Source organism: Chionomys nivalis, chromosome 3 (genome assembly GCF_950005125.1).
Source record: "Chionomys nivalis chromosome 3, mChiNiv1.1, whole genome shotgun sequence".
Lineage (NCBI taxonomy): Eukaryota > Metazoa > Chordata > Mammalia > Rodentia > Cricetidae > Chionomys > Chionomys nivalis.
This window is the reverse complement of record NC_080088.1, coordinates 87,262,569-87,287,388: the sequence shown is the minus strand read 5'-3', so window position 1 is coordinate 87,287,388 and position 24,820 is coordinate 87,262,569. Positions and strand designations below refer to the sequence as shown.

The 24,820-nt window shown below is 40.1% G+C and overlaps 1 protein-coding gene across 1 annotated transcript in view; it reads left to right on the top strand.

Annotated features, from left to right (window-relative positions):
• The first annotated feature begins 2,823 nt into the window (after window positions 1-2,823).
• LOC130871366 (zinc finger protein 844-like) overlaps window positions 2,824-24,820 on the top strand; it is a 28,325-nt gene continuing 6,328 nt past the window's right edge. Inside the window, exons 1-3 of the mRNA XM_057764707.1 lie at window positions 2,824-2,892; window positions 21,109-21,235; window positions 22,632-22,849. Of these exons, the coding sequence (XP_057620690.1) occupies window positions 2,824-2,892; window positions 21,109-21,235; window positions 22,632-22,849 (414 nt within the window). The remainder of the gene's footprint in view (window positions 2,893-21,108; window positions 21,236-22,631; window positions 22,850-24,820) is intronic.

Here is a 24,820-nt window from a genome sequence, read left to right as displayed (position 1 = left end):
AAACCATTTGGAGGATTTCTTCATCTTGAATCTCTCTTTACTGTATTTCTCTCTCTCTTTTTCTGACCACATGAGTCTTTAATTTGTTAAGCAATATGGAGAGGATTAAAACCATGGTTTTGATGGCTGGATCCAGCCCATTTTTGAGCTTTCAGCTCTGTCTGATGTGGGGTTAGTGAAGATCTTTTCCCATTCTGTAGGCTGTCGTTTTGTCTTGTTGACCATGTCCTTTGCTTTACAGAAGCTTTTCAGTTTCAGGAGGTCCCATTTATTAATTATTTCTCTCAGTGTCTGTGCTGCTGGGGTTCTATTTAGGAAGTGGTTCCCTGTGCCAATGAGTTCAAGTGTACTTCCCACTTTCTCTTCTATAAGGTTCAGTGTGGCTGGCTTTATGTTGAGGTCTTTGATCCATTTGGACTGGAGTTTTGTGCATGGTAATATATATGAATCTATTTTCATTTTTCTACATGTTGATATCCAGTTATGCCAGCACCACTTGTTAAATATGCTTTCTTTTTTTACATTTGATATTTTTTGCTTCTTTATCAAAGATCAGGTGTTTGAAGATGTGTGGATTGATATCTGCATCTTCTATTTGGTTCCATTGGTCCTCCTGTCTGTTCTTATACCAGTACCAGGCTGTTTTCAGTACTGTAGCTTTGTAGTAGAGTTTGAAGTCAGGGATTGTGATGCTTCCAGAAGTTCTATTATTGCCCAGGATTTTTTTGGCATCCTGGGTTTTTGGTTGGGTTTTTTTTTTTGTTTGTTTGTTTGTTTTGTTTTCCAAATGAATTTGAGTACCATTCTTTTGAAGTCTTTGAAGAATTTTGCTGGGATTTTGATGGGATGTTTATTCCTTTTCTTAATCTGTTTATCTCCTTTAGCTACATTCCACTTTCACCTGCCCCCTTTCTTCTCAAATATTCTCTTGTTCACCTTGCTCCTTTCATTATATATCTCCATTAGAGTTACCACTAATATCCACATGACAGAATCGAGACTAACATCTTTTGAGATTACTTCTGTCAATGAAATTAATCAAAAACTCTTCATTTTGGCCTTAGGGAGATTCATTTGCAAAATGCAGCCTCTTCCTTCACCACCTATCACAACAATGATTTCTAGGAATCACATGAAAATCCTCTGAAACCCATAAGCTATCTCCTACTATTTCATACCATTTTCAAGGCCACGTCACTCAGGCTCTTACTAGTACGCCCACTGCACTTTCCTAACCCAAGTACTCAAAGTCCATATTATTTCAATCAAAAGTATGGCCAGGCCTATCACAGCAATACTCCAGTCCCTGGGACCAACTTCTGTTTTAGTGAGGCCTTTATTGCAGTGAAGTAACAGCATGACCATGGAAACATTTAATTGAGGTGGTTCACTTACAATTTCAGACATAGACTGTGGAGGACCAAGGGACTTTATACAGAGAGAGATCAGCAATTAGACTTTGATATGACAGCATATGTCCAAGTTAATGTAGCTGCCAAGAAGGCCTGGCATATATTTCCATCTTCTAAAGAACAGGCTGAGGAGTTGTCTAGTATAAGATAGGGACGAGATAAATTATTTCAAGACTTTGTCTCCAGACTGACACAGACATCTAATAGGTTGATTGGAGACACAGAGGCAGAGAAATTAATAGTAAAATAAAAAAATAGTAAAACAAAAAATAGAAAGGCAGGGGCTGGAGAGATGGCTCAGAGGTTAAGAGCACTGCCTGCTCTTCCAAAGGTCCTGAGTTCAATTCCCAGCAACCACATGGTGGCTCACAACCATCTGTAATGAGGTCTGGTGCCCTCTTCTGGCCTGCAGGCGTACACACATACAGAACATTGTATACATAATAAATAAATAAATATTTTTTAAAAAAAATAGAAAGACAAACACGAAAGTTTAAAGGATTATACCTCCCTCAGTCAGCACCCAGAGTCAGCCAATGGAAATACCTATAGGATAATTGACCCATGAGACAAAAAGCCTATAATAGATAAATCTATGGCTTTTAACAGAGGAGAGGATTCAGAATTCTTCTAATTGTGTAATTACAAGGTTAAAATAATAAAGCAAGTATAGTAAAAATCGGTATGACTGTACCCACTTAAGCTTAAGAATGTGGCAGTCTCAAAGCCTCTGTAATGGTAGACACCTGAGAACCTGAGCTAAATTTGCCATCTGGTCATAATCTGTAATGGGTCATAGTCTGTAGCTCTTACGCAATCTTCTGGCAGGAGAAAAAGATATCAACTTAGTTGTCATTTGGTTCTTGAGTTGCTCTCACGGCTGTCAGAAGTGCCTGTGACTCCTGATGTCAGCATGAAGCCACAGAACAAACATTATCTTTGGTTTCCTAAAATCTGTACTCATTAGTATTCTGTGCACCCTTCCATCTAGACAGGAGAATCAGTCTACTCCACATTGTGTAATAGGCTGTGCTTGCTAGCCACGTCATGTCCAAGAGGATAAAGGCAATGTGGTTGTGGATTGCAAGAAGACAGCTGTATCATCTATCTGAGAGAGGCATAAGCGATATTGAAATACATACATCTGCAGATCTGTAAAAGTCTGGGTCTGGGGTGGAAGCCAGGACCAAGAAACCCTGTGCTGTGTCTTTAAGCACACTGTAAGGCTGAGGGAGGTACTCTTGTCACTCAAGACTCACTAGCCAATTAAGACCTCCAGGCCGACCTGTCAGTCAGAAGTCAGGCAGGACACTTCCTGGCGCCATGCTGCGGGACTGATTTTAAAGCTGAGCAGGCGCCAGTGGATTGCATTCTGTCTTTGACTTCTACTGCTGGGAGTTCTGAGGAGAGCATGGGTGAGCCTGGAAGCCACGACATGGTGAGTAAGGGGTTGCTGTCCGAAGATGAGGAGGAGAGGATCGTAAGCCACGGGAGACAGTGTGGCAGGTCCTCCTTGAGCGAGTGTAGGAACCCGCCGCTACCATCAGTGTTCTCTGAGGTCTCATGTGGTCCTTGCAACTCCCCAGAATTAGGTCTTGGCCTCTGAATAACTTCCCTCTGTGGGCTGCATCTGTGAAAAGCATTTCCAGCAGGGAACTGTGTGTAGAAACATCTTTGTGGTCCACATCAACGTGAATTTGATACCTATGGAAGGCAGGATCCCAAACTTGGAGATGCCTAGTTTTTCCATTATCTTTCAGAAGCTTTGCCCTATGCATTTAACATTTGGAGTAATATCCCTTTGGAGTTAATTTTGTGGAGTTTGTAAATGGCATTCTTGCATTCGTTCCCACTCCACTACTAACCGGTGGTGCAGAAGAGTAGAAATTTGATGTAAAGGCATCACCAATGCTTAGGAGATATTAGCTGAGGAAGCCTGCCTCTAAATTACCCAAATATAGCAAAGTAGTGTGCTAACTAGGCTTGTTAGAGATTAAGATGCTAGGATACAAAATTGTTTACAAGGATTGTTACAACATTTGGTTCTAGAACATGACAGAGACACCACTGATTTATAAACAGCTACTACTCCCGCCCTCATATCAATGAACAGACCTCTAATATGTTGCTCATGGTCCTCATAGGATCATAATGAACATTAGGGTATGGTGTGACTTAAAGGTCCAGTTCTTTTTTGAGAAAATTATAGTTCTGTCAGATGTATGTGCTGAGAGAAGTGACAGTCATTTGAAAAGGAAAATGCTGGTGTGTTGAGAGCTGGCCATATCAATGATGTCTTTCCATTTAGGGTCCAACTCATGGAGAAGGAACTTAGCTCCTTCTCAAAACCAGGAATGCTCTTGGCAGAGCCAGGAACAGCCTAGTGAGTGTCTAGGACTTGGGGTTTTGCCTAAGGTCCTGAGTTATGGAGAATAAAATAGAACTCTTTCACTGAAACCAGGAATATGTTTGGGAGAGATGATAAGGATCTGGAACCAGTGTCTTTCTGAAGAGGCTCTTCAGATCCTGAGAACCCAACTCTTCCCACCACAGTGAGCTATGGTCCCAAGGCCATGTTGGGCATAGTCCATAATATTCTTGATATCGCCTTTGTTTTCCTTGTGTTGCGTTTATTTTTGAGACAGGGTTTTTCTGTAGCTTTGGAGCCTGTTCTAGAACTAGCTCTTGGAGACCAGGCTGGCCTTGAACTCCCAGAGAGCCACCTGCCTCTGCCTCCCAAGTACTGGGATTAAAGGCGTTTGCCACCACCGCCCTGCTCTTGTATTTCATTGTTTGATTAACCTTATTCTGAGTTTGTCCCATTTTGTGGTAATTTCTGCTGATTTCCTAGAAGTCTCCTAGTTCCTCCCATTTCCCCTTACAAATGGTATACAAGAAGCTATTCATCTTAAGAAGCTTACTTAAAATAAGGCATAGCTTATACAAGACTTCTCTGTCCCAACTTTTATCATACTTTAGTTCCAGTTTTCCTGCCTTTCTCACCTTATGGCACTGCACTCAGGGCCCTGTCAGTAAAGTATGGCCTGCTGCTCAGGTCACTTACATACTTTTGACATAATTGCGGCAATATCCTTGCTGTGTAAGTATCCCAATTGCATAACTGGCAAGACTTGCAGTTTCCCATGGCTATTTAATTTCTTCACAGTGTAAGCTAGAGTCTGCACCTAAAAGAAACTCAAGGATGTAGTGTATGTGGAATGCAATGTTTATTCTAGATTCTCTCCTCTTTGAGCATTTGCTAGAGATGGATGCAAGCTATCATTGTGCAGATTTTTCTTTATTAATCTCTTAAGTGTGTACAGTGTTTTCTCACTGGAAAGGTATATTCTAGACTAGCTGCACTTCCAGCATTGTAGAAAAATATTGCTGAGATAAGGTCTCTTATGTTTTTATATGAGACCTCGATTTCATCCTGTGACATACCAGGTCAAAGACCTTGCTGTCTTGATTTAAATTTTTTTTTTTTTTTTTTTTTTTTGGTTTTTCAAGACAGGGTTTCTCTGTGGTTTTGGAGCCTGTCCTGGAACTACCTCTTGTAGACCAGGCTGGTCTCGAACTCACAGAGATCCACCTGCCTCTGTAAAATTCTTTTTTTTGAGACAAAGTTTCTCTGTAGCTTTGGTGCCTGTTTCAGAACTAGCTTTTCTAGATCAGGCTGGCCTCGAACTCCAAGAGATCTGCCTGCCTCTGCCTCCCTAGTGCTTGGATTAAAGGTGTGTGCCACCAGCACCTGGTATTGATTCAAAATTCTTTTTTTTTTTAATTTTTATTTAATTTATTTATTTATTAAAGATTTCTGCCTCCTCCCCGCCACCACCTCCCATTTCCCTCCCCCTCCCCCAGTCAAGTCCCCCTCCCTCCTCAGCCCGAAGAGCAATCAGGGTTCCCTGCCCTGTGGGAAGTCCAAAGACCACCCACCTCCATCCCAGTCTAGTAAGGTGAGCATCCAAACTGCCTAGGCTCCCACAAAGCCAGTACGTGCAGAAGGTTCAAAAACCCATTGCCATTGTTCTTGAGTTCTCAGTAGTCCTCATTGTCCACTATGTTCAGCGAGTCTGGTTTTATCCCATGCTTTTTCAGACCCAGGCCAGCTGGCCTTGGTGAGTTCCCGATAGAACATCCCCATTGTCTCAGTGTGTGGGTGCACCCCTCGCGGTCCTGAGTTTCTTGCTCGTGCTCTCTCTCCTTCTGCTCCTGATTTGGACCTTGAGATTTCAGTCCGGTGCTCCAATGTGGGTCTCAAATGACTGTGTGGCCTCAGACTTTTAAAATTACCCACTTGAGTCATGAAGTCAACTATTGATTACACTCACAGGAGAAGGATCTACATGTGGAACATGGTTTCTGCCTTCAGAGCCGAGTAGAAAGAATAGTTTACTGAGTGCACTGCAGGGAAATGGGAGGAAATCAGATGCTGGAGTCAGCAGTCTGAGAAAGGACCTGATTGTGGCAGTGTGGTAGTTTCAATGTGTGGCTTCTATAATTTCATAAGCATTGGTGCTATTACAAAGTGTGACTTTGTTTGAATCTGTATGGTCTTGTTGAAAGAAATGTGGCACTGGGGATGGGCTTTGAGAATTCCTATGTTCTGGATACTGACAAGCATTTCAATCAACTTCCTGTGGCCTGCATATCAAGATGAAACCAGAACCAAAATTGTCCTGCACAACATATTCTCCCCACCATAATGACAATGGACTGAACTTCTGGAAGTCTAAATGAGCCACCCTGATTAAATGTTTTTTTTTTATAAGGGTTATGGTGCTCATTGTATCTCTTCACATCCATAAAATTCATGACTAACACAGGTGGCTTCAGTAACATATATATATATATATATATATATTGGTTTTTTGAGACAGGGTTTCTCTGTATGTAGCTTTGGGGCCTCTCCTGGAACTAGCTCTAGTAGACCAGATTGGCCTTGAACTCACAAAGATCCACCTGCCTCTGCCTACCCAGTGCTGGGATTAAAGGCGTGTACCATCACTGTCCAGCTCAGTAATACTTTTTAATATTCCAGGATGTACTAATTCATGTCATGTGAATGAAGACAGTCCTGATTTGTGAGTTTATAATAGGAAGGTTAGCTTGAGCCAGTGAATATTGAATTTCAAATTAGGTAACTGTCCTGTGCAGACATGTTCAATCCTGCTTTATCCAGTTAATACATCACCAAGGACTGAGAAACAGGCCATTGAGTGTAACTCTGTATGTCAGGTTCCAGATCTCAGCAGCAAACATGAACATGTGAGCAATATCATTCTGTCTTTTATCAGAGGCATGCCATCTAAAAGGGAATGGCCTACTCCTTATCAAAGTCAATATACTTGAGGTTTATCTTATTGATTTTTTTAAAATAATTTATTATGATTTATTTAACTTTATGAACATTGGTGTAAAGTTGTCAAATCCTCTGGAGCAAGAGTTACAGATAGTTGTAAGCTGCCATGTGGGTGCTTGGAATTGAACCTGGGTCTTCTGGAAGAGCAGTCAGTGCTCTTAACTGCTGAGCCATCTCTCCAGAACCTATCTTACTGATAAAATACATTATTTTCATCTTTTTAAAAAGCCCATTATTTGTATTCTCTTTCAAATTTCATTTCTTTAAATGTGTTACTGTTCTAATGTCTACTTTGTTTTTTTCCCCACTTTTTAAAAACATTATATTCCTGTTTTTCCTGAGTGTTAATGATTTTTTTTGATTTCTCTTTATATCTGTGTTTTCTAGCTCCAGCTTGCCCACACATTATGTATCTGAGAATTGCTTTGACCACTGCTAATTCTGCTGCTGTTGCCCAGTGCTGGGAAAACACTCTTGCAATTGCTTCCAGGCTAGGCTTTGACTGGTCATTGTGAAAGAAAAATAAACCAGTTAATGAGAGTCCTCTAATCCGTCTGACTTTTCCCGGGGACTCATAATTGAAGAGAGACATGTGAAAGAATTGAGTCCATTTACCTACTCTGTAGCTGTTGAAGGCAGAGTGCAGAAAGGGTAGGGAAGGAAGCAACATGAGAGACTTACTGCTTTTGTAGCTGTTAAAATTTATTGGAGCCCACAAGGGTATACAGTCGATGCACAGACCAATAAGCAGATCCACGGGAAGTGTATATGTGCTCATCCACAGGAACAACCTAGTTTGCAGAGCTGTGGGAACACTTGTCTTTTGGAAAAGTCACCATCATATCTGTAAAAACCTTGTTAAGCAAGATTCTTCTCTCTGAAATGGGCCTCATTCCCAGAACACCACAGCAGAGCAACCTCTGCTTGATCAGTGGACTGACCTTGCTCCATTTCCCCACACAATGAGGCCTTGGAGCAATGGCATTAGTAGAAATTTCTATAGAAGACAGGCACTGAGCTGGAAGGCAGCATGCCCCACCTTTGCCAACAAACAAATCTGGGTGTCCCAGAGGTGTGTATCACAGCAGAGATTAGATGAGGACTATGGGTGAATCAAGGATTCTGGGATGTTTAATATCTTTATCTAAGGGCTTGGAATATCAGAATCTTCCCTTTGGATGCTGGCTCTTTCCTAGGTCAGGTCACCTGTTCTGGAGTACTGCTTTGTCAGGTTCTACCTGCCACTTTTGTGAATTTGATATGCATATTACTACTGTCCTTGTCTCATGGAGATCTGCCCTTACTCTTCTTCTTCTTCGCCTCCACTACTTCTACTACTTGCCCTTACTCTCCTTTCTTCTCCTTATTCTTCCTCTCCTCCATGCCCCCTTTACTTCATTTTTCCTCTCACATGAAAAATAAAGAAGATGCCGAGGTAATATACTTGAGTTATATGTTTTAGCCTGACATCCTTGCTTGCCATAGATATCCAGTTCTGAATCCTGAGGGGTACTTGGGCTGGTACTCAAGGCTGCCAATAAAAATTAGTAATATGGAGTTTTGTAATCAGTTTTCAATGATTGATAAATGGCATGAGTGGCCATTTCTTGGGGTCCACAGACAAAGGCAAAGAAAAATCTGGATAAAGAACTGACTTTATCATGAAGCCAAATTGCTGTAGTTTTATTACTTCAACCAATATACAAGATCTCTGTAAACTGTAATGACCTTGTCTAACAGGACCATTGTCCCTATTTACTCAGGAGATCTTGTCTATTTCCCCTTACCAGGTGGATCCATATATGTTTATGTTAGGTTCTCTTTGTTACCTAGCTTCTCTGTGGTTGTGAACTATAGACTGGTTATCCTTTGCTTTATAAGTAGTATCTACTTTTGAGTGAGTAATACTGTTTTCTTGATTTTGACTCTGGGTTTCCGCAAACAGGATGGAATTTTCTGGTTCCATCCATTTCCATTGTAAGATGTCATTGGGTTTTTTTTGTTTTGTTTTGTTTTTTACCACTGAGTAGTACTCCACTGTGTGAATGTATCACATTTTCTTTATCCCTTCTTTGGTTGAGGGGCATCTATGTTTCCAGGAACGCCAGCCCGCAGCTCCCCACAACAGTAATCCATCGTATAAACAAACAGAAAGATAAAAACTGCATGATCATCTCGTTAGATGCTGAAAAAGCCCTACACAAAATTCAACAACCCTTCATGATAAAGGTCTTGGATTGAGCAGAGTTATAAGGAACATACCTAAACATAATAAAGGCAATATACAGCAAGCAAACAGCCAACATCAAGCTAAATGGAGAGAAACTCAAAACAGTCCCACTGAAATCAGGAACAAGACAAAGTTGTCCACTCTCTCAATATAGTTCTTGAGGTCCTAGCTATAAGACAGCAAAAGGGGATCCAGGGGATACAAATTGGAAAAAAAGTCAAACTCTCACTATTTACTGATGATATGATAGTTCACATAAACAACCCCAAAAATTCTACCAAGGAACTTCGACAACTGGGAAACACTTCCAGTAATGTAGCAAGATACAAGATAACTAAAAATAAATCAGTAGCCCTCCTTTACCCAGATGATAAATGAGCTGAGAAAGAAATCAGGGAAACATCACCCTTTACATTAGCCACAAACAACATAAAATATCAGAGTAGCTCTAACCAAACAAATGAAGACCTGTATTACAAGGGCTGATTTCTCAGACAAAGTGTTGCTTCTGTTGGATGGTGATTATTTTTTTTATTTATTTATTATGTATACAATATTCTGTCTGTGTGTATGCCTGAAGGCCAGAAGAGGGCACCAGACCCCATTACAGATGGTTGTGAGGCACCATGTGGTTGCTGGGAATTGAACTCAGGACCTTTGGAAGAGCAGCCAGTGCTCTTAACCTCTGAGCCGTCTCTCCAGCCCCTGGATGGTGATTATTGATGACTCATTCAAGTCTACAGTAAAAAATGAAACAAGTGGGACAGAAAGAAAGGAAAAGTTTGTTTGGTAGAAGAAAAAGCATTGGGAAGTTTTAGATGGCAGGCCTGTGGAGAAACAGGCAGAAATTTTCAAGTAGATTGTCACCATTAAAGAAAAGCCCATTGCTCTACAGTGAAAGCCTAGCAAGTTGCTTTAAGGGTAAGATTCCTTACAGCTAAACTTTCTTTTTTTTTTTTTCTTTTTTTTTTTTTTTGGTTTTTCGAGACAGGGTTTCTGTGTGGTTTTGGAGCCTGTCCTGGAACTAGCTCTTGTAGACCAGGCTGGTCTCGAACTCACAGAGATCTGCCTGCCTCTGCCTCCCAAGTGCTGGGATTAAAGGCGTGCGCCACCACCACCCGGCAAAACAGTACATGTACATATCTTTTTTTTTTTTTTTTTTTTTTTTTTTTTTTTTTTTTTGGTTTTTTCGAGACAAGGTTTCTCTGTAGCTTTGGAGCCTGTCCTGGAACTCCCTTTGTAGACCAGGCTGGCCTCGAACTCAGAGAGATCCGCCTGCCTCTGCCTCCCAAGTGCTGTGAGTAAAGGCGTGCGCCACCACTGCCCGGCCAGCTAAACTTTCAATTGATGGAAGGAGTAAGCAAAATGTTTCCTAGTTCCAGGAATCATCTTCCTAAAAAAATCTACTGCGACTCTAGTCCATGCAACTCCATTAGGGTCCATCCCAACATGTTGAAGCCCATGTGGGTTCAACACAGACAATTATATTCCCTAACTGGACTGAAACATAGTCACAAGGAATAATCAGACGCAACTTACATGGTCGTCATGGAAGGGCAAGATCTCTCTCATTTATTCTCCAAATAGTTTATATATAATCCCATAAATTAAGCGGGAAAACACATTAGGCTGTATCCTAGGTAACCCTGGTGAATGGCCTTTAGTCATGTCCATCCGCATCTACCTGTATGCTAGCTGTCACGTAGACCATGAATTAGCATCTCTATGAGACTTCCTCTAAATTACCAAGAAATAAGCACCAAACATGCTGACCAGTTTCAGCCAACTCCTCTCCTCAGGAGATCTACATTTCTAACAAAAGAAGGAAGGAGCAGTACATCCTTGCTATTGTTACGCAGAGACAGCTTGTCTGCAGAGCTACGTGATCAGCTCAGACCCGGCCTATGGCTTTTATGCCTGGCTGGTACACCATACAGAAATATGGGCCTACACCAACATAGAAGCCAGACTTGTCATGATCATCCATGTTGTACTGGTTCTGGAAATAAAGATGCCAAATGTAAAGGTCATGGATTCTTCCTCTGTAGGCTCAGTCCAGCACTGTTGAACCCATCTGTGTTTGGCAGGGTCAGAAACCTAGTGAGGATCCTTTGAGAGTTGATCTCATGAAGCTGTAAAGATGAAATTGTGTTCTTTTGAGAACACAGGATAGTGACACAACTAAGGGATGAGGCATTTGCCATGGGTAGCTGCACACAGAGAGTGGAATTAGCAAATGAGGGACTTGAATGAAAAGATGCAGGGATAGCACTATGTAAACTCTTTGAGAATGAAGCCCAGTGTGTTTGTGACAGAACTATAGGGTTTGGTTTTTATCCTGCTGAGTTTTAATTTTGCTTTGGTCCAGTCTTTCCCAACAATGTGCACATTCCTCTTTCTTTTCTTTTCTTTTTAAAATTCTTCTTTCATACAATACATCTCAACTACAGTTTCCCCTCCCTTTGCCCTCTTTCCCCTCCCCTGCTCCCATCTCCTCCAGATCCCGCTTCCTCCATTCCCTTCTTAAAAGAGAAGACCTCTCAGGAATATTAATCAAGCATGGCATATTAATTCACAATAAGACTAGGCACAAATCCTCATATCAAGGCCTGATGAAGTAACCCAGTAGGAAGAATAAGATTCCAAGACACCTCCCACACATAGTTTTATGAGTCCTGCAAAAACACCAAGCTACACAATCCTAATATAGAAGCAGAGAACATGGCCTACACTCATGCAGGCTTCATGATTGTTGCTTAGTTACTGTGGACGCCTGTGAAGTTATTCTGTGGGCTCTGTTTACCTGGTGTCCTTTCAGTAAGAAAATTTTTGATTATGATTTTTTTTTGAAAATATTTTTGGGTCTAAGAACTGGAATTGTTTTCTATTCCTATTATTTTTAGGTTTGATCTTTTTATAGATTTCCAGATTTCCTGAATATTATGTTTCAGCAATGTTTTAGATTTATAATTTTCTTCTATCATATTCTCAACACCAAAGATTCTCTCCTCCATCTCTTCTATTATTATTGCAAGGCTTTCTTCTGTAATTCTGGTTCACTTACCTAGATTTCTCATTTCCAAAATTCATTGAATTGGTGATTTTTTTTTTTTTTTTTTTTTTTTTTTTTTTTACTGCTTCCATCTCCACTTCCATGTCTTGAACAGTTTTGTCCATTTCCTTTGACTTGTTGGGTTTTTTTTCTTGGATTTCTAGAGATTTATCCATTTTCTCCAATATTTTATTCATCTTTATAAAGTTTGTTTTGGCCGGGCGGTGGTGGTGCACACCTTTAATCCCAGCACTCGGGAGGCAGAGGCAGGTGGATCTCTGTGAGTTCGAGACTCCAAAACCACAGAGAAACCCTGTCTCGGAAAAAAAAAAAAAGTTTGTTTTAAGGTCTTTTACTTGTGCTTCTGCTGTGTTGGAGTATTGAGGACTTTCAGTAGGATAGCTGGGCTCTGATGGGTACAAATTGCCCTGGCTGTTCTTCGTGTTCTTTAGCTGGCATCTGTGTATCTGCGTTTGTGGTGATTATGAGTCTAGATTCCTATTTCTCATTTCGTCTCTTTTGAAGGGATGTTTTGTTCTTTGGTTTCTATTTACTCTCCTCTCTGTTTTTCTGGTCTGTGTGGCTAGCCTATGGTTCAACAATGGTCCCCCTTATCCATGTTTGGGACCAGAAATCTGGTGGCAGATGTGCCCTTTGTTCTTTTAGGGTGTCTTTGTGACAGTTGGGGACTGGGAAAATGTGAATAGCGGATGTGAACAGTTTGGTGTTGGGGACTTTGAGAGTGGGGGTGTCTGGACAGGTGGCCTAGATGGACTTCTAGCAGCTGGTGTGTCTTTTGTTCAGACAGAGCATCCCCACACATGTTGACCACTAAAACAGAGTGACAAGGAGGCAAATGGGATTTGGAGTAGTATGGTGGAGGTACTCAAAGAGTTGAGGAGATCAATTCGTGGACAGTCTGCCTGGATTTGTAATGGCTCATGTGGACTCTGTTTCATCAGGGAGTCTTAGTCTGAGTTCACCTACCTCTTCTTCTGGCTTGTTTAACCTGCTCATAAGCAGGGGTCTCACACCCAGTTTGAGTGTGGGGATGTGGCTACATGGGTGAAGGCTATGGAACTGCTGTGGGATTGAGTCTATGGATACTAAAGGAATGGGGGAGTTTCATGGACTGCTGACATGTTTTTCTGTCTTGTGTGATCTGTATGTGAGTATGAAATGTCTGCCCAAATTGCAACCTGGACCACCACCAGTCACATTCCTTTCTTTCTAAATGGGAATATATCCTGTGCTGAATATATGTCTGAATAGTTTACTTTGTTTATTGATTTTACAAGCTATCACAAGACAATATTTTTTCTTGATTATCAGAGGAGATTTTGGATATTTGAACAACATTGGGGCTGTTAAAGAGTGTGAGGATCATAAGTTAGAATTGAAGCTGCTTTTTCATTTCTTTTTGTTTAGTCTCTTTATTTGTCCTTCTCTCATACAGTACATCCTGACCACAGCCTAAACTCTGTCTATTCTTCCTAGTCCCCAGGATTCCCACTGCCTCAGATCCACTGTCCCTCTGTTTTCTTCAGAAACAGCAGGCCTCCCAGGGATATCAACTGAATATTATGACAAGATACAATAAGACTAGACACGAACCTTCATATTTATACAGCATTAGGCAACCCAGTAGAAGGAAAAGAGTCCCAAGAGCAAGAAAAAGAGTCAGATATGTACACATTCTTACTGTTAGCAGTCCCACAGAGACACCAAGCAAAGCAACCACAATATGCATGGATGGGATTGGACTCAGCCCTGCAAGCTCCATAATTGCCCTGTCAGGCTCTTTAAGCCCTTATGATCCCTGCTTAGTTGATTTCTGTGGGTTGTGTTTTTTTCTGGTGTCCTTGACATCTCTGGCCACTATACAAACTCCCATCCAAATTTCTTCATCCTTCCAAGTGCTTCATCTAGTGTTTGGGTGAAGTTCTCTGCATCTGCCACAATCAATTGTCAGAGGAAACCCCTCTGATGACAATTAGGATAGAAAACAATCTATGATTTTATCACACAGAGTAGAGCTAGGAATCATTATACTGGCCATTATTTTCTTTTTTATTACTTAAATTTTGTTCTCCTCTAAATCTCTGAGCCATCCAACTTCTTCTTCCTTGTCATCCAGCCAGTGTTGATTTAGTTTGGGCCTCAATTTAGTCCAGTCACTGGTTTGCCACTACACCAATTTAAGACACCAATTCCCTGATATATTTTCCAAACAATACAAGTGTGTGTTGAATAATTTATGGCTGGCTTTCTTTTCTAGTCCCACTACTTGGAGCCATATGTCTGTCATTACAGAAGATGACGCATCCACATTTTTAGTTATTGAGAGTCCTCACTAATGTCACCGCCATAGCTTGCGGAAGTTTCTACTGCACTAAATTTCCACATCAACCCTAAAAGTTTCTCTATTTCAGTCACCTCTCCCTGCATTCTCTCCTTCTGATCCTCAATTACTCCCATGACTCTTCCTGTTGTTGCTCCCAGTCCACTCATAAAAACCTAATCTATTTTCTCTTCCCATGGGAAATCAATGCATCCCCTACTACAACCTTCCTCTCTGTGTCTGTGGATTGTACTGTGATGATTCTTTACTCAGCTGCTCATATCCACTGACATGTGAGTATCTATCACGTTTGTCTCTGTAGTTCCAGATTTATTTGCCCAGAATCAGAAAAGTAGATATCAACCAATCAAATAAGCCAATAAAAATTATTGTACAGATCAAAACAAATAATTCTAAATAGATGAATTTAACCTGGATTAAAAACACTAAAATTAATGTTCGATATCCTTAGGCATCAAGAAAATGAAAATAAAAACTACTTTAAGAATTCATCCTATACATGCCTTATTAGCTAGGATCAATAGCCCAAGTGGCATCTTATAGATGTGGAACAAAGGGTATATTTCTCCATTCCTGCAGGGATTGCAAACCTGTAGAGCCACTATGGATATCAGTATGGGAATTTATCTAAATCAAGACTCAGCTATAACACTGTGGTAGTTTGATTGCAGCTGGCCCCCCGTAACCACATAGGGAGTGGCAGTAGTGGGAGGTGTGGCTGTTTGCAGTGGACATGACCTTGTTAGATGAAGTATGTCACTGTGGGTTTTTGAGGTTTCTTATCTCAGTGTGTCAGATGACTTTCTGCTGACCCTGAGTCAAGATCAAAGGACTCTCAGCCTTAGCATCACATCTGGCAGCCTGCTTACATGCTCCCTGTAATGATGATAGTTGACTCAACCTCTGAAACTGTAAGTGAGCCACCTCAATAAAATGTTTTTGTTATAAGAGTTTGAATAGCCGGGCAATGGTGGCGCACGCCTTTAATCCCAGCACTCGGGTGGCAGAGGCAGGCAGATCTCTGTGAGTTCGAGACCAGCCTGGTCTACAGAGCTAGTTCCAGGACAGGCTCCAAAACCACAGAGAAACCCTGTCTCGAAAAACAAACAAACAAACAAAAAAAAACAAACAAACAAAAAAAAAGAGTTTGAATAGTAATGGTGTCTCTTCATGGAAATAAAAACCTAACTAAAACAGAAGTTGATCCAAGGGACTGGGGTATTGCTGTGCTATGCCTGCCCATACTTTTGTTTGCAATAATATGGACTTTGGGAATTTGGCTTAGGAAAAACAGAGAATGCATTAAGCACTCCATACTGGCTCATACTAGGAGGAGCATGGGAGAGAGTGACCTTGATAGTGATGTGAAATATCGGGAGCCAGATCAAGAGGTTCTGGAGTAGGATTTTAGTATGTTGCTTAGAAGTCATTATTGTGATATTTTGGTGAAGGATGTGGTTGACTTTTGCCATGGTCCCAAGAATCTGCCTGAGGCAAAAGTGAAGAGTTTTTTGATTAACTCCATTTGAAGAAGAAATCTCAAAACAGTGTAGGATAGATTCTGTCATATGGATATTAATGGTAACTCTATTGAAGATATATATTGAAAGGAGCAGCTAAGAATGAAAAATACTTTAGGAAAAGTGGGGCACCCAAAAGTGGGATGTAGCTACGTTCACAATTTGAGGAGATAAAATGATTAAGAAACGGAATAAAGGGTTTGGTGACCTGAGGGGTTGGTGGCACATGCCTTTAATCCTAGCATGCAGAAAAGAGAGGTAGGTATATCTCTGAGTTCAATGCCATTGTGGTCTACAGAGCAAGTTTCAGGACAGCCAAGCTTTGGCAGTGAAAGACAAAAAGCTGGTGAAGATGTATTTAAACAAGGGGCCCAGTTCCAGCCCCAGTAAGCAGCAGAACCTGACAGCTTTGGCCACATGGTTCTGGCTTAAGAGTTAAGAATAGAATAAAGGCATTAAATCCTCAGCTTCTGATTAGCTGGGGCTGAAGAATCAGCTGTGTTGAGCAAGTTATGAGAAGTGTTTAAGTGAAACTTTGCTTTGCTGGGTCGTTGAGGCTGGTCAGGTAGAGCTAAGAAATTAGTGTTGATTAAGAGACCAGCACCACAAATATGAAAATGTCTTGGAATTATTTCCTCAGAGCACAGAGAAGCGGTCTTCCCGATGTAGCCAAGGTTGTACCTCATGTTGGTAGATAGACTTGGTAATGTGCGTCGCCCAGGTGGTACTGGTTTTGAAGGTATGGATGGATGTGAGGCATGGCACTGTAGAGACCAGAAAGGGCCATCATGAAGGTGTAGTCTCATTGACAGTTAAAAGCCCTGGACTCTAGAAGTCATGCCAAGAAGTTGAGGTGTGGCACCTTGAGGAGATCCTATGAGAGACTACTGGTGAAAGTGCAACCCAGTTGTAACAGAAGACCCCAGTGTTTTGGAGATGCTAGCACTGTGAAATGAACATCAAAAATAGCAGGAGTAGTGAAATTGAGCCAGCTGGAGTCTAGAAAACCAGTTGTCTGTACTTCAGAGGCAGAGTCAGTGTAATTGACACAAGGCCTGTGAATGAGTCTGGAAGATCGTAAGTGGATCTTTGATATTGGAAGTTGTAAGTATTTAACTATGTAAGATGTTAGTGATGCCAAGGTCATAGGTTACCTGCCAAGGAGAGCTGCTAATGGGGAGTGCACAGCCCAAGAAAAAGAAGTGTGTTGTACTCAACAAGGCTGAACAGAATTGGAGACCTGAAGAGCCATTGGACATAGAGTTAGGTATCATTACATTGACTTTTTTTTTCTTTTTTCTTAGTTATATTTGGTTCTACCCTAGTTCTCTGAGATATCCAACTTTTGATTCCTGCCTATATAGGCATACGTCCTGGTCAACTTGGGCCACTAGACCAATTATGAGCCACCATTTCCCTGAAATCTATTCCGTACACACCAAGTGTGTGTCAAATATTTTATGGTTGGCTAAGTTTCCTAGTCCAACTACTGGGAACTGTATGTGGTTACAGAAGACGGCCAGTTCAGGCTCCATATTCTGAGTTACTGCTAGTTCTCCCCAGAGTCACCTTGTAGAAAGTTGCTACCGCTCTGTTTCCACATCACCAACGAAAGATTTCCTATTCCAGTTATCTTTTGTTGTTTCTTCCCCTCTGTCCCCCCATTTACTTCCCCTCTGTCCCTCCATTTACTTCCATGATCCTTATTGTTTTTGCTCTGTGTCCATCCATAAAATTTAGTCTATTTCCTGTTTGCATGGGGCCTCATTGCATCCCCTGCTACAGACATCCTTGTTACTTACCATCTTTGGGTCTTAGGATTGTACTGTGATTATTCTTTATTTAACAGCTAAAGTCCACTTAAAATGAGTATATGTCATGTTAGTCTGTGTGGTTTGTGTTTACTTGCTCAGAAGGAAAAAGAACTGAAGAAGTTACACATCCAGAAATAGATTAATCAACTAAAAATATGGTAGAGATCTAAACAAAGAATTCTAAATAGATTGAATCTAAACTGGCTTAGAAACACATAACTAAATGTTCAACATCCTTAGCCATCAATAAAATGTACATCAAAACAGCTTTTAGAATTCACCTTCTAATGTGAGAATGGCTAGGTTCAATAACACAGGTGACCACTCATTCTGGCTAGAGTATTGAGCAAGGAGAACAATACTCCATTGCTGATGAAATTGCAAACCCCTGTAATCATTATGAAATCAATATGGTAATTCCTCAGATAATTGGGAGTCTATATACCTCAAGACTCAGCTAAACCACTGTGGTATTTTTCTTGTAGTTGGCTCCCATTATCTCCTGTGGAGTGGCAGTTTTAGGAGGTCTGGCTTTTTTGGATGGGGTATGGCCAAGCTAACTCAATATCATGAGTGTTATAAGAAATTTCACATTGAAGCGGGGCGGTGGTGGCGCACGCCTTTAATCCCAGCACTCGGGAGGCAGAGGCAGGCGGATCTCTGTGAGTTCGAGACCAGCCTGGGCTACAAGAGCTAGTTCCAGGACAGGCTCCAAAAGCTACGGAGAAACCCTGTCTCAAAAATCAAAAAAATAAAATAAAGTAAAGAAATTTCACATTGAACCAGTTCAGGGACTGTTCCAGGCTATGACAATCATTGAAGTTAGACAACATACTTTTTTTCTTATCATAAGATGACTATGAATATTTAGTGACCATAATCAAAATACAGTTGATTGAAGGAAAAGATCCCCATATTGGATTAAGCATTTGAACACTTGTCTATTAATGATGCCCTTCTTTGTTGTGTTTGTAGAACCTTTCGAAGGAGGAGCCTCTTGAATGAAATTCCTCGTTGGGGATTGGATTTACATGTCTATAGCCTCAACCCATTTCTGGTTATGTGTGTCCTGCTGTCATGACTTCACCACCGTTATAGATGGTGTCACTAAATGACAAAACATACAGTTGAAGTAATTGATACTCAATGTTAATCCTCTTTGCTATCCTGATTTTTATTTTAATTTTTTTAATGGAGAAAAACATTTATTTGGCTTATACTTCAAGTTTACAATCCGTCACTTAGAGAGAGAACTCAGAACAGGAGCTTGAAGTAGAAACCGTGGAAGAAACGCTGCCTCACTCACCGGCTCATGCTCATCTTGCTTCCTAACTGAGCTCCAGACCACCTGCCTAGGGATGGTGCCACCCACAGTGGGCTAGGCCTTCCTGTGTCAACAATCAAAACAGCTCCTGGAAGACATACCAGTACAGACCAATCTAATAGAAGCAACTGGTCAATAGAGGCTCCCCTTCATAGGACTCTAGGCTGTGTTAAGTTGACCCCAAGTTAACCAGAGCAATGCCCGAACCTGAAACTCAGCCCCCCCCCCCCTGGTGGTTTCTGCCAGCATGTATATTGAGCTGAAAGGCTCATTAGCATCAGGCAGGAGGAGCTGTGCTAAGCTGACCCCCTCAGTGCTTTGCGTTGGGGTTAATTTTTTTTTTTTTTTTTTTTTTTTTTTTTTTGGTTTCCGTTTTGTTTTTGAAAGACAATGTTTTTGGTTTTTCGAGGCAGGGTTTCTCTGTAGCTTTGGTGCCTGTCCCGGAACTAGCTCTTGTAGACCAGGCTGGCCTTGAACTCCCAGAGATCCGCCTGCCTCTGCCTCCTGAGTGCTGGGATTAAAGGCATGCACCACCACCACCACCACCACCACCGCCCGGCTTGAAAGACAGTGTTTTTCTCTGTATCTCTGGCTGTCCTGAAAGAAGCTCCTTAGAGCACACTGACCTCAAATCAGAGATATAAATGATTCTGGCCTCTGGACACAGCATGTGGGCCAATATGCTTCTTTTTATGCAATTTTTATTTGCTGATAGACCTTGAATGTAGATTTTTGTGCATTCCAAGCATTTGTTATGCTGAACTTCCCTACATCTTAATCTTGATGTTTAGTGGAGGGTATCCTTCTCTTTCCCAGGATAGCAGTATCCATTATATTAATACCTTGACTTCTGAATCATTGGATTGGAGGTATATTATATGCTTCCTGCATGTTTTTCTGTTTTGAATTCTATTGAATGAACATGTGTTTTTTTCCTATATTCATTGGTTTGTATCACATGTGTTCTTGTTCCCAAAAGTAGTCAGAACAGGCCTCAGAACCCAGAAGGTGAAGTAATGGATAGTTCTAAGCCCCCATGTAAGTACTGACAATTGAGCCCAACTATCTGCGAGACCAACAAGATCACCTTAAGTGCAGGGCCATTTCTCCTGCCCTGTGTTATTTATGATCAACATTTACATTGCTGATGTTATCTTTGATCCATTTGTAACTTTTGAAACAGGCCCACTATTTAGAAAGATCTTATTCTGTTACACTTTAAACTGGCCCCCCTCAGATTCTGGAAGATGAATGCAGAACAAGAAGGAATGCAAAGCTTTTTGTAGGACATTCAGTAAAAACCTCTGATTTCTTTTTACATTTTTTTTAAGATTTATTTATTTATTTATTATGTATACAGTGTTCTGCCCGTGTGCATACCTGCACCCCAGAAGAGGGCACCGGATCTCATTACAGATGGTTGTGAGCCACCATGTGGTTGCTGGGAATTGAACTCAGGACCTCCGGAAGAACAGTCCGTGTTCTTAACCACTGAGCCATCTCTCTAGCCCCTTCTTTTTACATTTTTTATTTGAATGATTTTTTTGGGGGGAGGAGACCTAGTTTTATCCAATTTGTAACTCTGGCTAAACTGTAACTCACTGCATAGGCTTTGGCTGGCACCTAACTCAATTTATCAACTTTTACATAGAATACTGGTATTAAAGGCATAAGCCAATATACCCAAGTTATCCATCTCTTTTGTAGTTAATAATTGTCTATGCATTCTTTCTGATGTGTTCTCAGTAGCACTGATCTGCTTGCTTGTCTGTCTCTGTATGTCTGTTCATTGGCATTTCTTTCTCAAGAATTTTAAAGGCCAGGGAATGGCACATGTGGTCCTCCTGTTCAGTTTCTTTCTAAAGTAACATGATAATTACCTATGTAATATACATAGGTAGTTATAATAGCTATGTCATGGAAGAAGTGTGGGACATACCAGAATTATGTGAATATATTACTGTAAAAGAAGTATCCATTTACAATATCAGGATCAGACCTTGTTTTACTGTTGGTTTTATTATTCTAGAATACCATCAACTATGATGATGTGCACATTGACTTCACTCAAGATGAGTGGGCTTTGCTAAATCCTTCCCAGAAGAGTCTCTACAAAGATGTGATGCTGGAGACCTACAGGAACCTCACTGCTATCGGTGAGACTGTAAACTTTCCCTTACATTTTTAAAGAAGGGGACAACTGTGTCTTGGTTACTGATACTCTTGTGTAATTTTGTTGGAGAAAGTTTGAGATATGAGCTGAATGACGAAGGCATGGTTCACTTAAATTATTAATTTTTTTACAATACCCAATAATATATCCTATATTTTCTGGTACTATATTTTAGGCTACAGTTGGGAAGACCATAGTTTTGAAGAACATTGCCAAAGTCCTAGAAGACATGAAAGGTAATTTTCATGTGCAACTGGATATAAATTTACCTCTGAAGAAATTGTAATGTGTCCTAGAAGATTTAAAGCAAAGCAACAGTATAAATATGAACAGATTAAAGTATATTGATCATTATTAATTTCTCACAAAATCATAATCTGCAATATCAGGTAGCTGTTCTGTGTTTTTAAGGCATCCCTCTAAAAAAGAAAACAAGCAATGACTTATCTGACACCACCATTTGAATTATAGCCCTTTGATAACTATATTATAGAACAGCCAGTCCATTTAGTCTCATACAGCTCTGATACTATACAAGGCATACACATTGAATAGATAATAGATAATAAGTACATGTCAAAATCTGTCTGAGAAGTAAACAGTCTGTAGTAAAGGTAGAGTTACTCATATAATTGTGATATTATTAATCCTATTGAAAGGGTGAGATCATGAGAGTCAAAAAGGCTCTTGTGGAGAAGCTTTAATCCCTGTACCACATAAGCTGGAGGAACAGAAAGTGAAGCTGTGTGAATTCAATGAAAAAAATATTTGTTCTTCATTTAATAAGAATATCATATGTCACTCTGAACACAAGCAAGTGAACATTCAGGTTATGGAAAGGACTGGACCTCACTGAGAATAATGAGAAGATGTGAAAGGTATTTTGTATTTCAACATTGAATAGATTATTTGAATGTGATACAAGTTTATATTTAATTAGTTTTCCAACTTTATTGTGAAGACAAACTCACAGTGAAGAAAAGTCCTATGAATGTTGGACTGTATACTTACTTTTGTTTGTCCTGGCACACTTTCTTATATAGTATGTATTATATTATAGAAAAACTTAAAAATGCAATAAATATGGTAAAGCTTATTTAAAACTGAGTTCATCCGGTTCTTTTCAAATATGTAAAAAATCTCATATAAAATGATGCTATAAATGTGGTCTATGAAATAATGACTCTTATTATTACCATCACAGGTTCTTCAAAGACACAAAATACCCCATAATGAAGGAAAGTGCCAGGAATGCAAAACTTAAAATCTGATTCCTCTTTATAATTAGACAAAAGTATAAAATTAATTCATAAAGATATTAAGATTCATCAATCTAATGCATGTGGTAAAACATTTACATGTGTCAATTATCTTTGCAGGGATGGAAGAAGCCATCCTGGAGACAAGCCTTCTGAATATACTCAATGTGTTAAAGCCTTTGCATGTTACATTCATCTTCAAAGGCATGAAAATAACCATTCTGCAGAGAAGCCATACGATGGTGTGCAATATGATGAAGCCTTTGCAGGTATCAGTTGTCTCCAAATACTTGAAAGAACACAAGCTAGAGAGAAACCCCATGAATGTAATCAATGCAGTAAAGCTTTTGCCGGTCACGATCAGCTCCAAAAACATAAAAGAACACATACTGGAGAGAAGCCATTTGAATGTAATCATTGTGGCAAAGCCTTTTCATACCCGAGTCATCTCAAAAAACATAAAAGAACACATACTGGGGAGAAACCTTATCAATGTAATCAATGTGATAAAGCTTTTGCAGACAATGGCATGCTTCACAGACATGAAAGAACACACACTGGAGAGAAACCTTATGAATGTACTAAATGTGGTAAATTCTTTGCAGATCACAATTATCTTCGCATACATCAAAGAACACATACTGGAGAGAAGCCCTTTGAATGTAGTCAGTGTGATAAAGCTTTTTCACAACACTCTAAACTCCAAAATCACAAAAGAACACATACTGGAGAGAAACCCTATGAATGTACTGAATGTGGTAAGGCCTTTGCACACCTGCATCATCTCAAAACTCATAAAAGAACACATACTGGGGAGAAACCTTACCAATGTAATCAATGTGATAAAGCTTTTGCAGATCATGGCACACTTCTCAAGCATAAAAAAATACATACTGGAGAGAAACCTTATGAATGTACTGAATGTGGTAAATTCTTTGCCTATCACTATTGTCTTTCCATACATAAAAGAACACATACTGGAGAGAAACCCTACACATGTAATCAATGTGGTAAAGCCTTTTCACAGAACAGTCATCTCCGAGTACATCAGAGAACACATAAGTAGAGAGAAACCTTGTCAATGTAATCAATGTGGTAAAGCTTTTGCAAGTCATGGCAAGCTTCACAGACATAAAAGAACACAGACTGGAGAGAAGCCCTTTGAATGTAACCAATGTGATAAAACTTTTTTTTCCACAGCTCTGCAAACTCCAAAGACACAAAACAACACATATGGGGGGGGGAACCCTATGAATGTAATCAATGTGATAAAGCCTTTTCACACCTTAGTAGTCTCCAAAAACATTAAAGAACACATACTGGAAAGAAGTCTTATAAATGCCATCCATGTAGTAAAGCCACTGTATGTTGTAGAAGTCTTCACATCCAACAGAGAACACATACTGAATAGAAACCTTATAAATTCAGCCAATGCAATAACACCTATATAGGTATCATCAGTCTTTAAGATCATGAGAAAAAAAATCATACTGCAGAGAAAAATTTTTTTTTAAGTTTTTTGAGACAGGGTTTCTCTGTAGCACTGGGAGTCTGTCATAGACCAGACTGGCCTTGAAGTAACAGAGATTCACATGTCCCTGCTTCCTGAGTGCTGGGATTAAAGGGGTATGCCACCAGACTCTGGCCAGAGGGACTCATTAAGTGTAATGAGTGTGGTAAAGTTTTCCTCTTTTTAGTATTCTTTATACAAGAGTAAAACTTTTTTGAATAATAGGTCTATTAAAGCCTTTGCATATTACAGTACCCTTTGAGGCACTGAGAAAATTCATACTGAAGGGAATATGACTATAAATTTTTGGTAATATCTTCAGTCAACACATAGTTACTTACATAAGATTGTGAAGAAAAAAATCTACAGGTGTAGGTTCAAGCATTGTGTAATATTTTCTTCAATTACATAAATACACTTATCCAGATGTAAAATTTTATAGATGTGTATGAGTGCCTCATCTTTGTCTGTGATAAAACATAATGTCTATGTCAATTTATGAAAGAGTTTAATTTGATCCTGGGTTCCAGAGGGTTATATGATCACCATAAATGTATCATGTCAAGTGTCAGGCATGGCAGCCACATTGGGAAGCTAAGAACATACGTCCTCAGCCTGCAGCATGAGCCAGAGATAGGAACTTGAAATGGTCTGTGGATGTACAATCTCAGGCAGAACTCCAATGACAAACTTCTTTCAGAAGAACAGTGTTTTTTAAAACATCCCAAATGACGCCACCAATTGAGAAGATTTATTTCTTTAACTGCAAGTCTACATGCTTGCTTTCTATTATATGACC